This window comes from Abramis brama (assembly GCF_963993115.1).
Source record: "Abramis brama genome assembly, chromosome: 10".
NCBI classification, from domain to species: Eukaryota; Metazoa; Chordata; class Actinopteri; order Cypriniformes; family Leuciscidae; genus Abramis; species Abramis brama.
The window spans coordinates 41,037,156-41,053,155 of record NC_139972.1 but is presented as its reverse complement, the minus strand read 5'-3'; the positions used below and the strand labels follow the sequence as shown (position 1 = coordinate 41,053,155).

Genomic DNA, 16,000 nt, shown 5'->3' with positions numbered 1-16,000 from the left:
TTTTTTTTAAATCACATACTGCCCCTTTAAACCAGGAACCACTAATTCAGATATTCTAAAAAGCTATATTTTCATGTGGTGATATTTGCATGAGGTTACACATTTCTGACATTTCTGTCTCGCTCGCAGACTGTGTGAACTGCTCTCTAACTCGTAGGTCCTGTGTTTGCAGTTACTTTTGCCTCAGTAAACAGTGTGAAGTCAATATTTCTTTTAAAGAATCCTTTGAGAAGCATCTAAAAAATCCTCATGAATTTTAACAAGTTGAAATTGAATCACTGAATCGAACCACTGTTCAGTGGACTCGACTGGTTGGCACTGTTGCCTTGTCCAAACACCCACACTTGCGGTCTTGGCCACTTGAGAGCGTGTGCAAGACTGTCCTATGTCTTAAAAATGCCAAAGTGCAGTGCCCTTAATGCACACTAAACCCACACTATCTCCAATAGCGCTTCGGAGCGGTATTCAAGGCTAAACGTATCCCATCATGCATTATGTTTGGGAACTCATGAGCCCCGAAATCGCGAGATGTCGAGGAAAACATTCCACTGTAATTTAAATTAATTAGATGCATATAATTTGGTAGTAAAACATAAAGTGTTGCACATTTTATTGGTGCAAGGATGAGTATGGTGTCTGTAGTACAACATTTGCAATCTGTTTTGATCACTTAATTAGACACAATTTTAAATCTGTGTCTTCTGTTAGTTACAAAGCGACTACTGAACAGACATGTAGAAGTTTATTCTAAAATGCAAAGTATTGAAAATATAATAAATAAAAGCTCAGTAAACACTTGCATTTTTTGTAAGACTATAAGTGTGTCCCATCGAGTAATCAAAAGATCTACACACACTTGCAGTCTATATGCCTACTTGAACACTTGGGCCAAAAAGAGGAAATACGTCATGCAAGTGGTTAAGTGGTCAAGTGTAAAGACCGTAAGTGGGGTTTTGTGGACAAGGCATGTGTGTACCTGATGGTGTGTCCTCTGACGACTGCAGGAACCGCTCTAATGGCACATGTGAGGGATGCTGGGTAACGGGCGCCTCCTGGCAGTGCTGATCCGCAGCAACAGAGCACAACCGCTCAGACCCCCGATGAGAACCTGAACAACACATCCAGAACATCAACACAATCCTCCTGTCTGTCTTCATGCCTTAAAGCTGCACTGTGTCATTTTTAGCGGCATCTAGTGGTGAGGTTGTGAACTGCACCCAACAGAAGTTACGGTGGCCGACAGGACATGATGTCGTCGTCTGAGACAGTTAATCAATGAGGTTTCTTTACAAAGATACATTAAAAAATAAGGTTTACTCAATTATTCAGTAAAACGATGTTATTGCGAATATTATTGTTGCTTGTTCATCATTGTGTCAGTGTTTTATTCGCTGACTTTAGCTAGCGTCTTTGCACGAAGAACAACACAGTGACGAAACACGTTTGTCCGTTTAGGGCCACCGTAGAAACATGTGGATGTAAGCAGACCCGCGGTGTGTGTAGAGAGAAATGCCTCATTCTAAGGTAATAAAAACATAACGGTTCATTATGTAAGGGGTTTATACACCACTGAAAACATAGTTATGTATATGATATTGCATTCCTGTCAACAGATCCTCCTCAATATTACACAATGCACCTTTAAGAAAGAGAAACAGAGCGGGTACTGTGGGCGATGATGGGAAACACTGCTGAGCTGTATTGTGTGTGTGTGTGTGTGCAGTCGTACCGTCACACAACAGCTCGCAGCTGCAGGAGGACACCAGCGTCAAGTCTCTGGGCGGCTGGACGAGAGCACACGACGCCAGCTCGATGTCATCGCCACTGTCCCTGAAACACACACACACACACACACAGAGTCTTTCCACGAGGGTTTCTTTTCTTAAAACATTCATCTGATGTCCTGGAATCAATTTGGAATTTGCCATTTTTAACACATTAATGACGCAAAGAAAAAACGGTAACACTTTACAATAAGGTGCATTAGTTAACATTAGTTAACTACCTTGGATAACATGAACTGAGAATGAACAATACTTCTACAGCATTTATTGATATTAGTTCATATTAATTTTGACATTTATTAATACATTATTAAAATCAAAGGTTGTATTTGTTGACATTAGTTAATGCACAAACAATGAACAGCTGTGTTTTTATTAACTACCATTAACAAAGATTAATAAATACTGTAACAAATGTATTGCTCATTGTTAGTTCATGTTAGTTAATACATTAACTAATGTTAATTAATGAACCTTATTGTAAAGTGTTACCGGAAAAACAATATAAGATTAAAAAATATATGATTTATTGTAATATATGATTATAACATTGCACCCTATGTTGAAAGTAGAAGTGAACATTTTAATTGTTTTAGTTATGATTATATTATTAGTCAATGTCATCCGAAGTTTTGAACAACAAAGAAAAGATTCAAACTAGTGAAATGTTTAAAAGGATGTGTCTCCGGTTTCTGCACACAAATCAGTTAAAAAGAGCTTGTGTACACTGCAAAACAAAAACATTTAGAGATATGAAAACCAAGAAAAATGCCTAATAAAAGCATAATCATAAGCAGTGTGTTCAATAACAGGGGTTGTGAGAAGAGTGGGACAGTTAATATCAACTTGATAGTGAGAAGTTCTAAGTTTTTCAAGACTTTCATACTCATATGGGAAGTCACATGTCAAAAAATGCAGTCAAATTTAGTGATCAACAATTGCTGAAAGGGAATTAAATTAACCAAAGTCAGTGGCCAAGTGCCCAACTATAATCATACGTTTAATTTATATAGCGCTTTTCCCAAACTAACGGGCTTCAACAACCTTTGTACATGTGCCATATGGTTTGTAATTAGTGAATATGGTAATGCTGTTTTGGAGTTGTTTAATAATCCTCTGGTGAGATATTGACTTTATTTGCAGTTGATTTCATTGAAGGCTGTGTGGCTGTGAGTCAGATGTAGCTGTTGTGTTTCTGTCTCTTCTCTTTTATCCTGTTCTTGTTGTTCCTCTTGTGATTCTGCTTGTTGACAGCAGGTGTTCATCACTAATGTTCAATTATCACTTGTAGAATGAATCTACTTTATTTCACTAACTGCAACACTTATTCATTGCTTACTTTTCTCTATATAGATTGGGACCATATGCAAAACTGAGCAGTGTTTGTTTAACATTGAGGATTTTACAGCGTACCGGTAAACATGTAACCATGCTATCTTTTTAACTCTTCTCAGAGGAAGCAGTGCGGCTTTGGTTTAGTGTTAAAGAAATGCTGCATTAGACTCAAAGAATCGTCATGGCCAGTCAGTGTGCCTCTTGTTTTAGTTTGCGTCTCGTGATTCAGATGTACCGTGTAATGCTGCGTTCACATCAAACGCGAATAGAGCGTCTGGCGCGAGTGATTTCCATGTTAAGTCAATGTAAAGACGCGGTTGCGCTCGTCTGCAGGTCCTGCGGCGCGAATGAGGCGTTTAGCGCGGCGCGGTGGACACGAATTCGCCTCGTTCACGCGAATTACGTGAATTGAGCGTCTGGAGCGATACGCGCAAATTATTTTATTTGGTGCTTTTTGTGCATTCACACGTTTGACGCAAATTCGCGTCTGACGCCTGAGTTGAAAAATCTGAACTTTGGCGTCAGTTCACGCCGCGCTAACCAATCAGGAGCCTGCTTGCTGCTGTCACGTGGTGAAGTGATGTGATAAACGGGGGCAGGCCCGCTTTTTAGTTTATAATGTTATTTTATATGTTTGGCCTCAATAACTTATTTTTGTAATATGACTAATGCCTGGTGTGGCACAACAAAGCAAATCTTTTATCATATAAAAACTTGATTTCAATATATGAGACATTCATTTTGTATTGAATGCTTTTTATTCCATATCTAAATCTAGATTATATGAAACATTATTCTAATGTAAAGACAACCAACATACTTTAGTGTATAAGAACATAGTTCGTGTCTGGACAGTGTTGTGTGAGAAAAAAATCACAGGGTAGGTTAATTGCTTTTGGAGGCTGGCTCAATTTATCATCAAAACAAATATAAATGACAGATTAGGTGGGTGATCCTCGCTCCGGGACAACAGGTCCTCAAACTGGGCGGAAGTACCGCTGAGAGCGGCCGTCATCCAGGCGCAGCTCCTGGAGCAAATGGTGAAACTCGCCAAACTGGGTCGGAGGGTCTGGTGGACCCAAGTACGGCGGCGATGACCCTTACTCCGCTGATGACCCCTACGGCGATGATGACCCCTACGCCGATGATGACACCTACGCCGATGATGACCCCCTACGCCGATGATGACCCCTACGCCGATGACCCCTACGCCGATGATGACCCTTATGCCGATGACCCCTACGCCGATGATGACCCTTACGCCGATGATGACCCCTACGCCGCTGATGACCCCTACAACGATGATGACCCCTACGCCGATGACCCCTACGCCGATGATGACCCCTACGTCGATGATGACCCCTACGCCGCTGATGACCCCTACGCCGATGATGACCCCTACGCCGATGATGACCCCGATGATGACCCCTACGCCGATGATGACCCCTACGCCGATGACCCCTACGCCGATGATGACCCTTACGCCGATGACCCCTACGCCGATGATGACCCTTACGCCGATGATGACCCCTACGGCGATGATGACCCCTACAACGATGATGACCCCTACGCCGATGATGACCCCTACGCCGATGACCCCTACGCCGATGATGACCCTTATGCCGATGACCCCTACGCCGATGATGACCCTTACGCCGATGATGACCCCTACGCCGATGATGACCCCTACGCCGATGACCCCTACGCCGATGATGACCCCTACGTCGATGATGACCCCTACGCCGCTGATGACCCCTACGCCGATGATGACCCCTACGCCGATGATGACCCCGATGATGACCCCTACGCCGATGATGACCCCTACGCCGATGACCCCTACGCCGATGATGACCCTTACGCCGATGACCCCTACGCCGATGATGACCCTTACGCCGATGATGACCCCTACGGCGATGATGACCCCTACAACGATGATGACCCCTACGCCGATGATGACCCCTACGCCGATGATGACCCCTACGCCGATGATGACCCTTACGCCGATGATGACCCCTACGCCGCTGATGACCCCTACGCCGATGATGACCCCTACGCCGATGATGACCCCTACGCCGATGATGACCCCTACGGCGATGATGACCCCTACGCCGATGATGACCCCTACGCCGCTGATGACCCCTACGCCGATGACCCCTACGCCGATGATGACGCCGATGATGACCCCTACGCCGATGACCCCTACGCCGATGATGACCCCTACGCCGATGTTCTGCTCTCCAGAGCAAATACAGAGCGGTGACTCTCTCGATGAATGCTCGATCAACATCAGCCATCTTGCAAACAGACCACCGCCTAGCACTTGCCCTCCCACAAGAAGCGGATGTCGCCTCAGACGCCTTCAAACTTTTGCTTTTTACGCACATCGATTTCGCTCTGGACGCGCGAATGGATTCAAAATGCTCAAGTATCCAACCAGACGCGGTAGACGCGAATTTGACGCGCTATTCGCGTTTGGTGTGAACGCAGCATAAAGGTGTGAAGTGAAGGTGTGTCAGGACGCTGATAACTGTTTACCCGGGGTCTATGCAGTCCTGGATGTCTGCGACCCACGAGTTCTTCTGCAGAGAGTCGATGGTCTCCAAAATGTACTCGGCACCGTTTTCTACCTGCAACCCACAAGACAACACATAGGCAACATTCCTGCATTTCCCAGAGAACAGCTACATATCTGATGTGTGTATGAGAGTGTGAGATGATGGTACCTTGAGCACAAACGTGTTGTCTTTGTCGGGCATCTCCAGAGGCATGGTGGTCCTCACCTCCACGATAGCAGACAGAGGGACGCTCACTTTGGGTTTAGATGACTACAAACACACGTCAACACAATCAATGCCATTCCAACACACACACACACACACACACACACACACACTGCCAATTAGGGCTGTCACTAATGATTACTTTGGTAATCAAGTAATCGGTCGATTATTTTTGACGATTATTTCAGTTTGTTTTTTTGGTAATAAAAATAAACCTAAGCAAAGACCTTTATTTGTCTCATTGTTATTATGTATATTAAGTCATTTTAAAGTATCAAAAGCAAGTAATCATATGGTTTTATAAAACAACACTTAAAATACATAATATACTTTGTATAAATAAATCATCTTACATTATGTGTTATAACAAATGCCTAAAGTGTTGTTACACTTTACCAGCAGTTTAAATCCTTGTTTAATATTAGCCAAACCACATTTTAATTCAAATGTTCACTCAGTCTTTAATATTTGTCCACTTCTAGGCCAAAGATAGAAATACTACAGCCACTGTACCTTCCTGAACACAAACATGTTTTGATATCCACATGTAAACTCAGAGCGAGGGTTTAAACGTTTATTTTGAAATCACGATGAACAGTTCGCATATTTAGAAACATATTGATGTATTCACATAATAAAGATTAGTGCAAAATATATTTTTTTAAAAACTAACAAAACACAGCAGGCATGTCAGCTGGCCTGAACGGGACATGATTACTGTGAGCCCTGTATTTCAACCATCACTTCTAAAACTTCTGGTGTTTACATCTGCTGGTTTCAGTGATTATAAGACGAGGTCTCATGCAAGGCAAAAGGAAAACACAAGAATCGTCAAACCCATTCTCTCTGTATCTCACACACTTCTGGCTGTTGAGGCTGACAGTCAGGATATGATACACTGCAAGCATATTCACTCACCCTCTATTTTTACCCTATCTTTAGTTTGTTCAGGAAGAGGAAGTTATTACTACCGCCTTGAGGGACTAAAATTGCTCTGAGACCAGCTTCCCAAAATCCCTTTAAACACTTCTGAACCCAAACCAAAATGTGGGAACAGGATTTTAAGAGGCCGGATCAAGGGAGGGTCTGACTCATTTTAATGAAGAAAACATTTCTGCTAACATATGTGTGTTTCATCTGTTCATTCATGAAGCCATCTTATGCCTGATAGCAACACTGGATTAACTCAGAGTTAGAAGAATAAACTCAACTATTAATGAACCACAGCAACTGTCCTCATGCCAAGCAGAATCAAACGCCTCAGTCTTCAGTTACCTGACGAATATCACCATCTCAGCCTGAGACGGCATGTCGAAACTGGAAAAGCACTTGCTAGCGTTACTCTACTTCTGGCAGCAAGAGCACACAAGTGTTTGCCATCAGTTCTTTTAAAGAAAAACTGTTCTCTAGAGTTGAGGTCCATCAAATCTTTGAAAGATATTAAAACAAACACAAAGTTAATTAATTCTTTTCACACCAGTCTACGACCTGTCGGATAATCCCACACCTGAACACCACCATAAGAGCAGTCTTTTCCTGGCTAAGTGGACGGTTTAGCCAAAGGTCTGGCTACATGAGAAGACCCCAAAACTAGCCGATCTCTAAAGCTTAACCCAGTGCTTCTCACATTTATTGGATGATGCTAAAATTGCTCAGACATCAGCTTCCCAAAATCTCTTTTTATTGGCTTTTCAAAGTTTTTTCAACTAAAAGAATGAAGTTTACATCAGTTTACATCATTAAGGATCAGCTCACCCCGCTGAACAGCTGTTTGTGACACTGCCGTCTGGCAGATACGGTTGCATCCAATCACGGACCACCAGACTGACGATCAGCTTTTATCCTCAAGCCAGACTACTGAACAACACAGCGACACTTCACACACTCAGGCACTACTTACAGCATTTACCATTTACTATATAGTTCTGCTATTTTGGTTGTATTTACTGTCCAGGGGTCTCATTTATAAAACTGTGCGTAGGAACCTTACTAAAAGTGTAAATGCGCCCGAAAGCCAAAAATGGCGTACGCAAAAAAATATTCAGACTTATAAAACAGTTCGTACGCCAGAACCTGCGCAGAATTCACTTATAAATCCTTTATAAAGCTTACAACACCTCGTTTTACTATGCAGATCCTCATCTGCATATCATTTGCATATGATTATTCATCCACATGATAACGTTTAACGGTACAAGACACATTACATTAATAAAAATCTAAAGTAGTTGTCTATCCTTGCCTTGTTTTTGAATACATAAATCAAATAGTGTAAAATACATTTCAGAGAAAGTTTTTCTCGATCTTTTCCACTGGCCGAATTGTATTTTTAATTGATTTATATTTTTAATGGAAACAGATAGGCCTTGGGCATTATTTGCACAAAACTATTTTCTCAGACAATCTGGTATTATCATGATCTCTGTGGTTAAAACATTAAAACACAGCATGCCAGAGGAAAAGTGTTAAAAAACAATCGCATCCACAACAAATATTTCTATTGATTGAATTTGAATATAAAAAATGTTGTAACTTCTCAGTAATGATTTCATGTTTAAGTGTTTAACTCCATTAATTTGAATGGCATATTTAATCTAAATGTTTATATCATAAGTAAAACATATTTTAAATCATTATTTTATTTATTTAAACTGTTATTTGCGTCAGTTTCACTAAACGGCCCAGCGCGCTCGCTGGCGCGGACATTTAAGAAGGGATGGATATTTGCTTCAAGTGACAGGCTTGGTGAGTGAAATAATATTTGTATTATCTTTCTGTATATGTTTAATTTTCTTTAGAGTTTCTGTCTAAAAGTGACCAAAAAGACACTTAACTCCAGCTCACCATCTGTGTCGCCAAACTGCTCAGTCTCCAAAACGTTCGTACGCATGGGTCAGGGTTTGCGTGCAGGTGCGCAAATTTTCCCGTCAAGTTTGTTTTTATAAATCACAACTTATGCGTCAGAAGTGGCGTTTATAAATGAGACCCCTGATGATTTAATAGCACGCTACTTTTACTATAGCTGCATTTCCATTACATATTTTCGAAATGTCGATAAAAAACTATTGCGAAATGACAGCGTTTCCATTAACCGATGTTATGCGACTAAAACGTAATTTTTCTCTCTCGCAATAAGTCAATCCAAAAGTCATGGCGACGGATGTTGGTAGGTTTACGTACATCACAGCCACAGCACTAGCTATTATTGTTAAAGGAAGGAGACGTAGGCGTGTTATCCAAGCATTAATGGCAAGGAAAGTTCCTGTAATACTTTTGTCTTTTAAGAGTTTAATGAAGAGCTCTGTCTCGTCTTCTGTCCAAACATACCACGCCCTCTTTAAAGAATGATCGACTGTTACGTACGTCAGGTGACCTGTAAAAAAGTTTCCATTGCAGTTTTGCGAAATATTCCTTTTTCGAATTGCCTGAGAAACCTCCTCAATGCGAGGGTAAAAACTTTTATGAGATATATTTTTTCATTATGCATATTTTCAATTCACAATTTCAATTTGAGCAATTTGAAGGGTAATGGAAACAAGGCTTATGCCATTGCCCACTACTGTTTTTATTTCTACCTGTTATCTTATCTCAACCGTTCTCATCTAAATTTTTGATTGTTTAAGTCTAATACGAGCCTGTACCTTCATTGTCTGAATCTGAGCCCCATCACAAGCTCTTCGATGGCCAGTTTACCCTTTCAGTTGTTCACTTTGCCCATGCAAATAACAGACTAATATCCCACACAGCAAACATAGTGTCGGCCCGATTCCGGCAATCCACGTGTACCAGATGTGAGCCGAATCTGGGCTGACACTATGGGGATCCTGGTTATTCTTCCCCCAATTCATACACTTGCTTACTAATGTCACACACACACACACACACACATCAGGGCTTCATCAGAGAGCTCGTGTACCTTTGGTGGAACGTAGAACTCGAGCTGGAACTTCTCTCCCGTGTCCAGGTAGGCGCCGGCCGTCTTCCTCAGCAGTAGCCGGCACTTCTGCCACTGTCCCGCCCCCATGCAGTGAGTGTCATCGGCCACCATGTACCGGAGCGCGCCCTCCCTCTGGATCTCCAGCAGCTCCACCCGGTGGCCCTGAGAGGCCCGCGGCAGGCGTAGCTTCTGGCTCCAGTGCTCGGACCCCATGGCCTCGGCTCCGTTGGTCCTCCTGGAGCCCCCCGAGGGGTCCGGTTCTGGGGAGGCCCTGCGGTGCCAGATCTCCTTCACCCCGTCCACCACGCTCAGACTCATGTTGCGCAGGGAGAAGCCCTTCTTGAAGCGCGCCTTGCGACGCCCCAGCGACACATCTTCCGAACTTCTGGACTGGCTCACGGATGGCGTCTTACGAGTTGGCGTTTGCTGCTCCTGTCCGCTGGCTCCGCCTCCTCCGCTGTCCATGCTATCCAGCGACTCGCTCGACGCCCCCACGTCTTTGCGGCGCTGGTAGAGGTTGTGGATGAAGGGTAACGTGCAACTCTGTATGCCCACAAAGGGCACGATGCTGTACTGAGGGGCAGAGGAGTCTCCCGGAGAGCCGAGTCTTTGAACCTGGTCGAGGGCCGCAGAGAAGCAGGTCAAGAAGTGTTGCGCGAAGTGTTGCGAGAAGCTGGCGTCAGCACCGGGCGAGTCGTAGCAGGGGTTCTCGCTGATGAAACGCCGGAACTTGTAGGCGAAATCTGCGGCGGAAGCTCGAGCGTGAAGCTCACAGAACTCCTTCCAGTCGGGCCGCGTGCAGGAGTTATGCTCCGGGCTGCTGGGAGCCCCGGCGCCGTTCATTACTAGGCCATGCCAATGCCCCGGCAAACCACTGGCACACAGACACAGACACAGACAGAGAGACAGGTCAGTAAAACAGAGAGTCACGGCCTGTCAGATGTCTGAGCGCAACTGCGGTGGGACAGTGATGCTGCTAGAAAAATCGCCCCCTTCAAGTCTAATTGATTATTTGCAAATGGTTGTTAAATATTGTTCACTAAAGTTCTTGGTAAAAAAGAAGAAGCTACTGAGCCTATTATTATTATTGATTACAGGGCGCAAGGTTTGTGCGCATGCTCCAAGTCTTCTTCTCCATTTTTAGTGTATCTCTGTGGCAGAATTACAGCGCCACATACTGGTCTGGCATATATACTACATTGTTTTGAGCCGGTTTCAGTGGTTTCGTGTGTACGCAGATATTTCTTGAGAACGAGGCAAAAAAAAGATTGGATAGGGAAATCTCTGGCTTCGTGTGGATGTGGCCTAAATCTGGTCAGTCCAATCAAATCACAATTTTTGTAGATCAAAATGTATGTAGCTTTTTTACATACAAGGATAGTTCTTGCATGGGAAACAGGTTTCTTCCCCAATCTTCAGAAAATCTAAATCAGGGCAATGGTTTGGTTTTATGTTATATCCACCATGCCCTGAGGGTATCTGAGCAGTTTGGGAACAGCGCCACCTACTGGTCAAGAACTATAACAAATGTCAGGATATGGCTGAATCCGAAATCGCCCCCTAAACCCTCGTTCACGATTCCCTACGTTAGTCCACTAATACTGTTTACTTGAAGGAGTGAATAAAAACGAGTCGGACAGCCGTTGAGCGCACATCGGTTGTACACTCGTTATTGCAGTGCATTGTGGGACTGAAAAAAGTGCATTCAATTATGTCCACTGTGGTTTCGGACACAACTACTAATCGCTGTTCCCTAGGTTAACGACCTTCGTGAAGTTGGCCCCCCACCCAACGCAAAACGTCGTCAAAATAGGCTCAGTCGTTTGTGCTGTAAAAAGTTTCGTTTGAGCTGCTTCGGTTTTTTAGATATTAAAAGAATATTTTTAGTAGGGATGTCCCGATCCGATCACGTGATCGGAAATCGGGCCCGATCGCGTGTTTTCAGACTCGATCGGAATCGGACGTTACCTCCCGATCAGGACTCGGATATATATGTATTTATATTCTCATTATTTTTTAACACCTCTATTATGCGGTGACACAGAGTTACGCCGGTTTCACACTGCACGCGTTATTAGAGTGTAAGCAGCGCAGGAGCAGTGCGTATGGTGAGCAGGAGCAGGACACGCGCGTTTTGCTTTCATACTGGCAGCATTTGTCACGCGCGGCTGAACCGTGGGACACACAGACAGAGTGTCTGACAGAGTCTATAATGGATAAGTTGGCATTGCTTTTTTTCGTTTTCAAATACATTTAAGAGAAAAGACTTGTCAAGAAGCTTATTTTATTAATAATTTCATTTATATAACTTTTGGTTCATCTTTGTTTTTATTGTTATGGCAACAAGTTTGTTTTTGGACATTTGTTTTCTTTTTAAATTGCTGTTGGTCATTTGATTGACTGTTTAAAACACAATAGATATCATCAATGCACTTTTTGGATAAAACTGCGGTGTATTTTGGCCATGATCAATGTATTGTCACTTTAATTCAGCAAAAGCGGCGCAGCAAAAATAGACTCGGCGCCGAAACGATCACGGCACTGCTGCTTCTGCTCTGCTCTGCTACGCACTGCCGCGCCGCCTCTGCGCGCGGTGTGAATGCTCTAAAGCCTGGTTTAATCTGTTAACATGGGCGGCGAAAAAAATACGCGCTGCACGCTCTGTTTTAACAGTGCAGTGTGAGAGTTAGGAGTGCAGTTCCTAAAAGCACATTACTGGCTTTGCAAACACTGTGGCACTTTTATTTTTTATTTGTTTACATGCCGGGTATTTTAAGTTGAGGTGCTATTTGTTTATATATTAGACTTTTTTTAATATTTACTGTTGCACTAAAGTCCAAAAGTGAAGAATTTATTTATTACTTGATTGTTCAAGCTACCTCACAGAAGTGCTCTGTTTGTTAACAGAGTTGTTGAATGTTAAAATAAGGTGAATTAAATAAAAAATAAGGAACATCCTGGATCTGTTTTTTTCGCTCTTCTTTATTCTTTTTTTTTTTGCATTATAGAAGTATCGGATCGGGACTCGGTATCGGCAGATACTTAAAATCAAATGACTCGGACTCGGACTCGAGGGCAAAAAAACCTGATCGGGACATCCCTAATTTTTAGGTCATTCTGAGGTCACTCAGCCCCCACATGATCCAAATTCATTGATAATAATTGAACACAAAATCAACATTTTACTGTGATTTCTGAAGATTCATGTGACATTGAAAACTGGAGTAATGATACAGAAAATTCAGCTTTGACATCACAGGAATAAATTACATTTCAATTATATTAAAACAGAATTAATTATATTAAATTATATTTAATTATATTAAAACAAGAAAAGCTATTTTAAAGTGTAATAATATTTCACAATATTAGTGTATGTTTGATCCAAAAAAAAAATCAGCCTTGGTGAGCTTAAGAGACCTTTAAAAAAATAAAAAAATAATAATCCAATCTTTTGACCCGTACTGTATAGGCCTACACACACACACACACACACACACACACACACACACACACACACACACACACACACACAGCCTATGTATGTATAAACACAGCAAACTGATTATGGTGCGTGTATTTATGACAATGTTCATATTATGTTATTAACCCTTGTGTTATGTTGCGGGTCAATTTGACCCGTTTAGATTTTATAGTTGCTGGAAATACTGGTTAACCTATGTTTTTTTTCTTGATATTTTGTGACTTTTTCTCATTTATCATCATGAACATGCATGCAAAGTTTCAACATGCTGGTGTTTTTTGACATATACAAACAAAATTACTGTTCCTTTCGTGATGTTCGCGGGTCAATTTGACCCGCATATTTTAACGCTCTAAGGCAACTGTACGGACCCAAAATAATAACATGTCTTGGTTATACTTTGTTATTTTATTTTTTTACTACCTTATGAAGCTAAAAAATTAGGTTTTCCACACTTATTTCAATACAGAAAAATATTTTGTCGGCCACAGATGGTAAAAATTACCTATCATTTATTTTTTCAAGCTACCTGAAATAATATTAAATCTTTTTTTTTTTTTGATATTTTGTGACTTTTTTGCATTTATCTTCATGAACATGCATGCAAAGTTTCAACATGCTGGTGTTTGTTTTTTTTGACATATACAAACAAAATTACTATTACGTTTGTGATGTTCGCAGGTCAATTTGACCCCCATAGGCTATTCAAAAGCAACTGTACAGACACAACATAAAAACATTTATTTTATGTATCAACTGGGCATCAACTCCAGTTCTAAAGTGTAAGTGTATCTAAAAGTGCTCTAACCCAAACCAAACACACTTGAAAAAGCTACATCATGGTGTTCAGAGTTAATTGCAAATTACAAATGAAAATCTTTGACAGACGCAGATAGTAAAATAAGCTCTCATTTATATATTCAAGATATCTGAAATATCTTGAGACTTCGACATAGACTGCAGGAAAAATTAGCTCAGATTAATTGATTAATTGTTCAGTTATGATGTTCTAAGCAAAAAAAAAGAAAAAAAAAAGAAAAAAAAGAAAATGTATATTCAAATATATATAAATATAATGTATATTCAAATTTTGTCAAAGCAAAACAGTTTTAAAAAATGGTTAAAAAACATTTTCATTAAATCATATCATCAGATATATATTGTTTGGAATATTTGACAAATGTTGATATTAAAAGTTTACAGTTTGTACCTGAATCTTTGTTGTTTTTCATAGTGTGATTTTTGAGGAATTGTATTGAATCCAATGCGGGTCAATTTGACCCGGACCATAAGGGGAGTGCACAGAATTCCAACATAACACAAGGGTTAACAAAACAATATACAGTAAGTAAAAACACTTACCTTAGAGTTTGTGTTACATTCACACATCCTGTGATCCGCAAACCTGACGCAGCACAAACTACACTTTTACCAGCACAAACGAAGCACAAATGAACGAGACTATTTTGGGTGAATTTGGATCATGTGGGGGGGCTGAGTGACCTCAGAATGACCTAAAAATATTCTTTTAATATCTAAAAGCAAAATCAACCAAATGTGGTCGGAAAACAACAATCAGAGAAAATCCATCACAAACACACATGAGCATCTTTACAATATGCATGAGGGTAATTTTCCAAGCAAGTCAATTTAATGTGGTTTTGAAACATTTTGTTTAGATCATAATTCACAACATCAAGAGATATATATATATTTTTTTTTTATTATTTCTTTTTTTATGGATGGTCATAGCTTTGGTTAATATTGACACTAGTATTAAATGTAACTTTTAAAATGCTTGATAAAAATGAAACTGAGAAAGGAAAGTTTCACCTCGTCAGAACATCAGTGAATGAAGCCTAAATATGAACATGATCATATAAGATCTATTATATCTGAACATACTTATGACTGCCAAAGCAGGACTGTATTCCTGCACTGATCACAAACACATGTTATCATCATGGATGCTTGGAAGTCTAAAGGAAATGTGTGCAATATTTGAAACCACATCATGCCGAACCCACACTACCGAAATGCATCGACCACAGAACATACATGCAACACTTACTCAACATGCATTGAGTAAATGTTACAGCACAGAGAAACAGCAGAAGAAGAACAACGCAGAAGCTACTGCAAGATCACGTTAACCAAAGCATCTGCTCTCTTGGCTTGAGTGACATCTGTGTTTATCTATTTTCTACATCAAAGCAAGTTTGTCATGCTAAATAAATGCACATCCCTACTACTGTAATGAGTTACTGTACTGGCCGTGTTATGTGACTAAGCCATATATAGCCTATGTGTTACTAATGCCTGTCCTGACACAGACACACAGCGCTCTCTTCTCTCTGGACAGTGGATTTACTTTCCAATCATAAAGCAGAGAATGACACCGACTGCAGAGACACACACACCGACTGCAGAGACACACACACCGACTGCAGAGACACACACACCAGCATCTGTCTGAGAATAAGACAAGAGAGTTACACTGACACACAGAACAACACAGCACCACACACCAACACTGGAAACACTGGAAACATGTATCTTCAACTTTTCAAAATAGTCACAAAAATCGAACCTTTAATTGAAACATTTGGAAGAATAAAAATGTTGCTAACGCTGTATTTCGATGGTCCACTTCAGACATGAAGTAACTAGAAGTCATTAG

The 16,000-nt window shown here is 41.2% G+C and overlaps 1 protein-coding gene across 1 annotated transcript in view; it reads right to left on the bottom strand.

Annotated features, from left to right (window-relative positions):
* The window catches only part of sh2b2 (SH2B adaptor protein 2), a 33,020-nt gene that overhangs the window by 15,204 nt on the left and 1,816 nt on the right, over positions 1–16,000 (bottom strand). Inside the window, exons 2-6 of the mRNA XM_084127616.1 lie at positions 9,816–10,710; positions 5,843–5,944; positions 5,655–5,746; positions 1,730–1,830; positions 977–1,108 (exon numbers count right to left, since the gene is read on the bottom strand). Of these exons, the coding sequence (XP_083983742.1) occupies positions 977–1,108; positions 1,730–1,830; positions 5,655–5,746; positions 5,843–5,944; positions 9,816–10,679 (1,291 nt within the window). The 5' untranslated portion in view covers positions 10,680–10,710. The remainder of the gene's footprint in view (positions 1–976; positions 1,109–1,729; positions 1,831–5,654; positions 5,747–5,842; positions 5,945–9,815; positions 10,711–16,000) is intronic.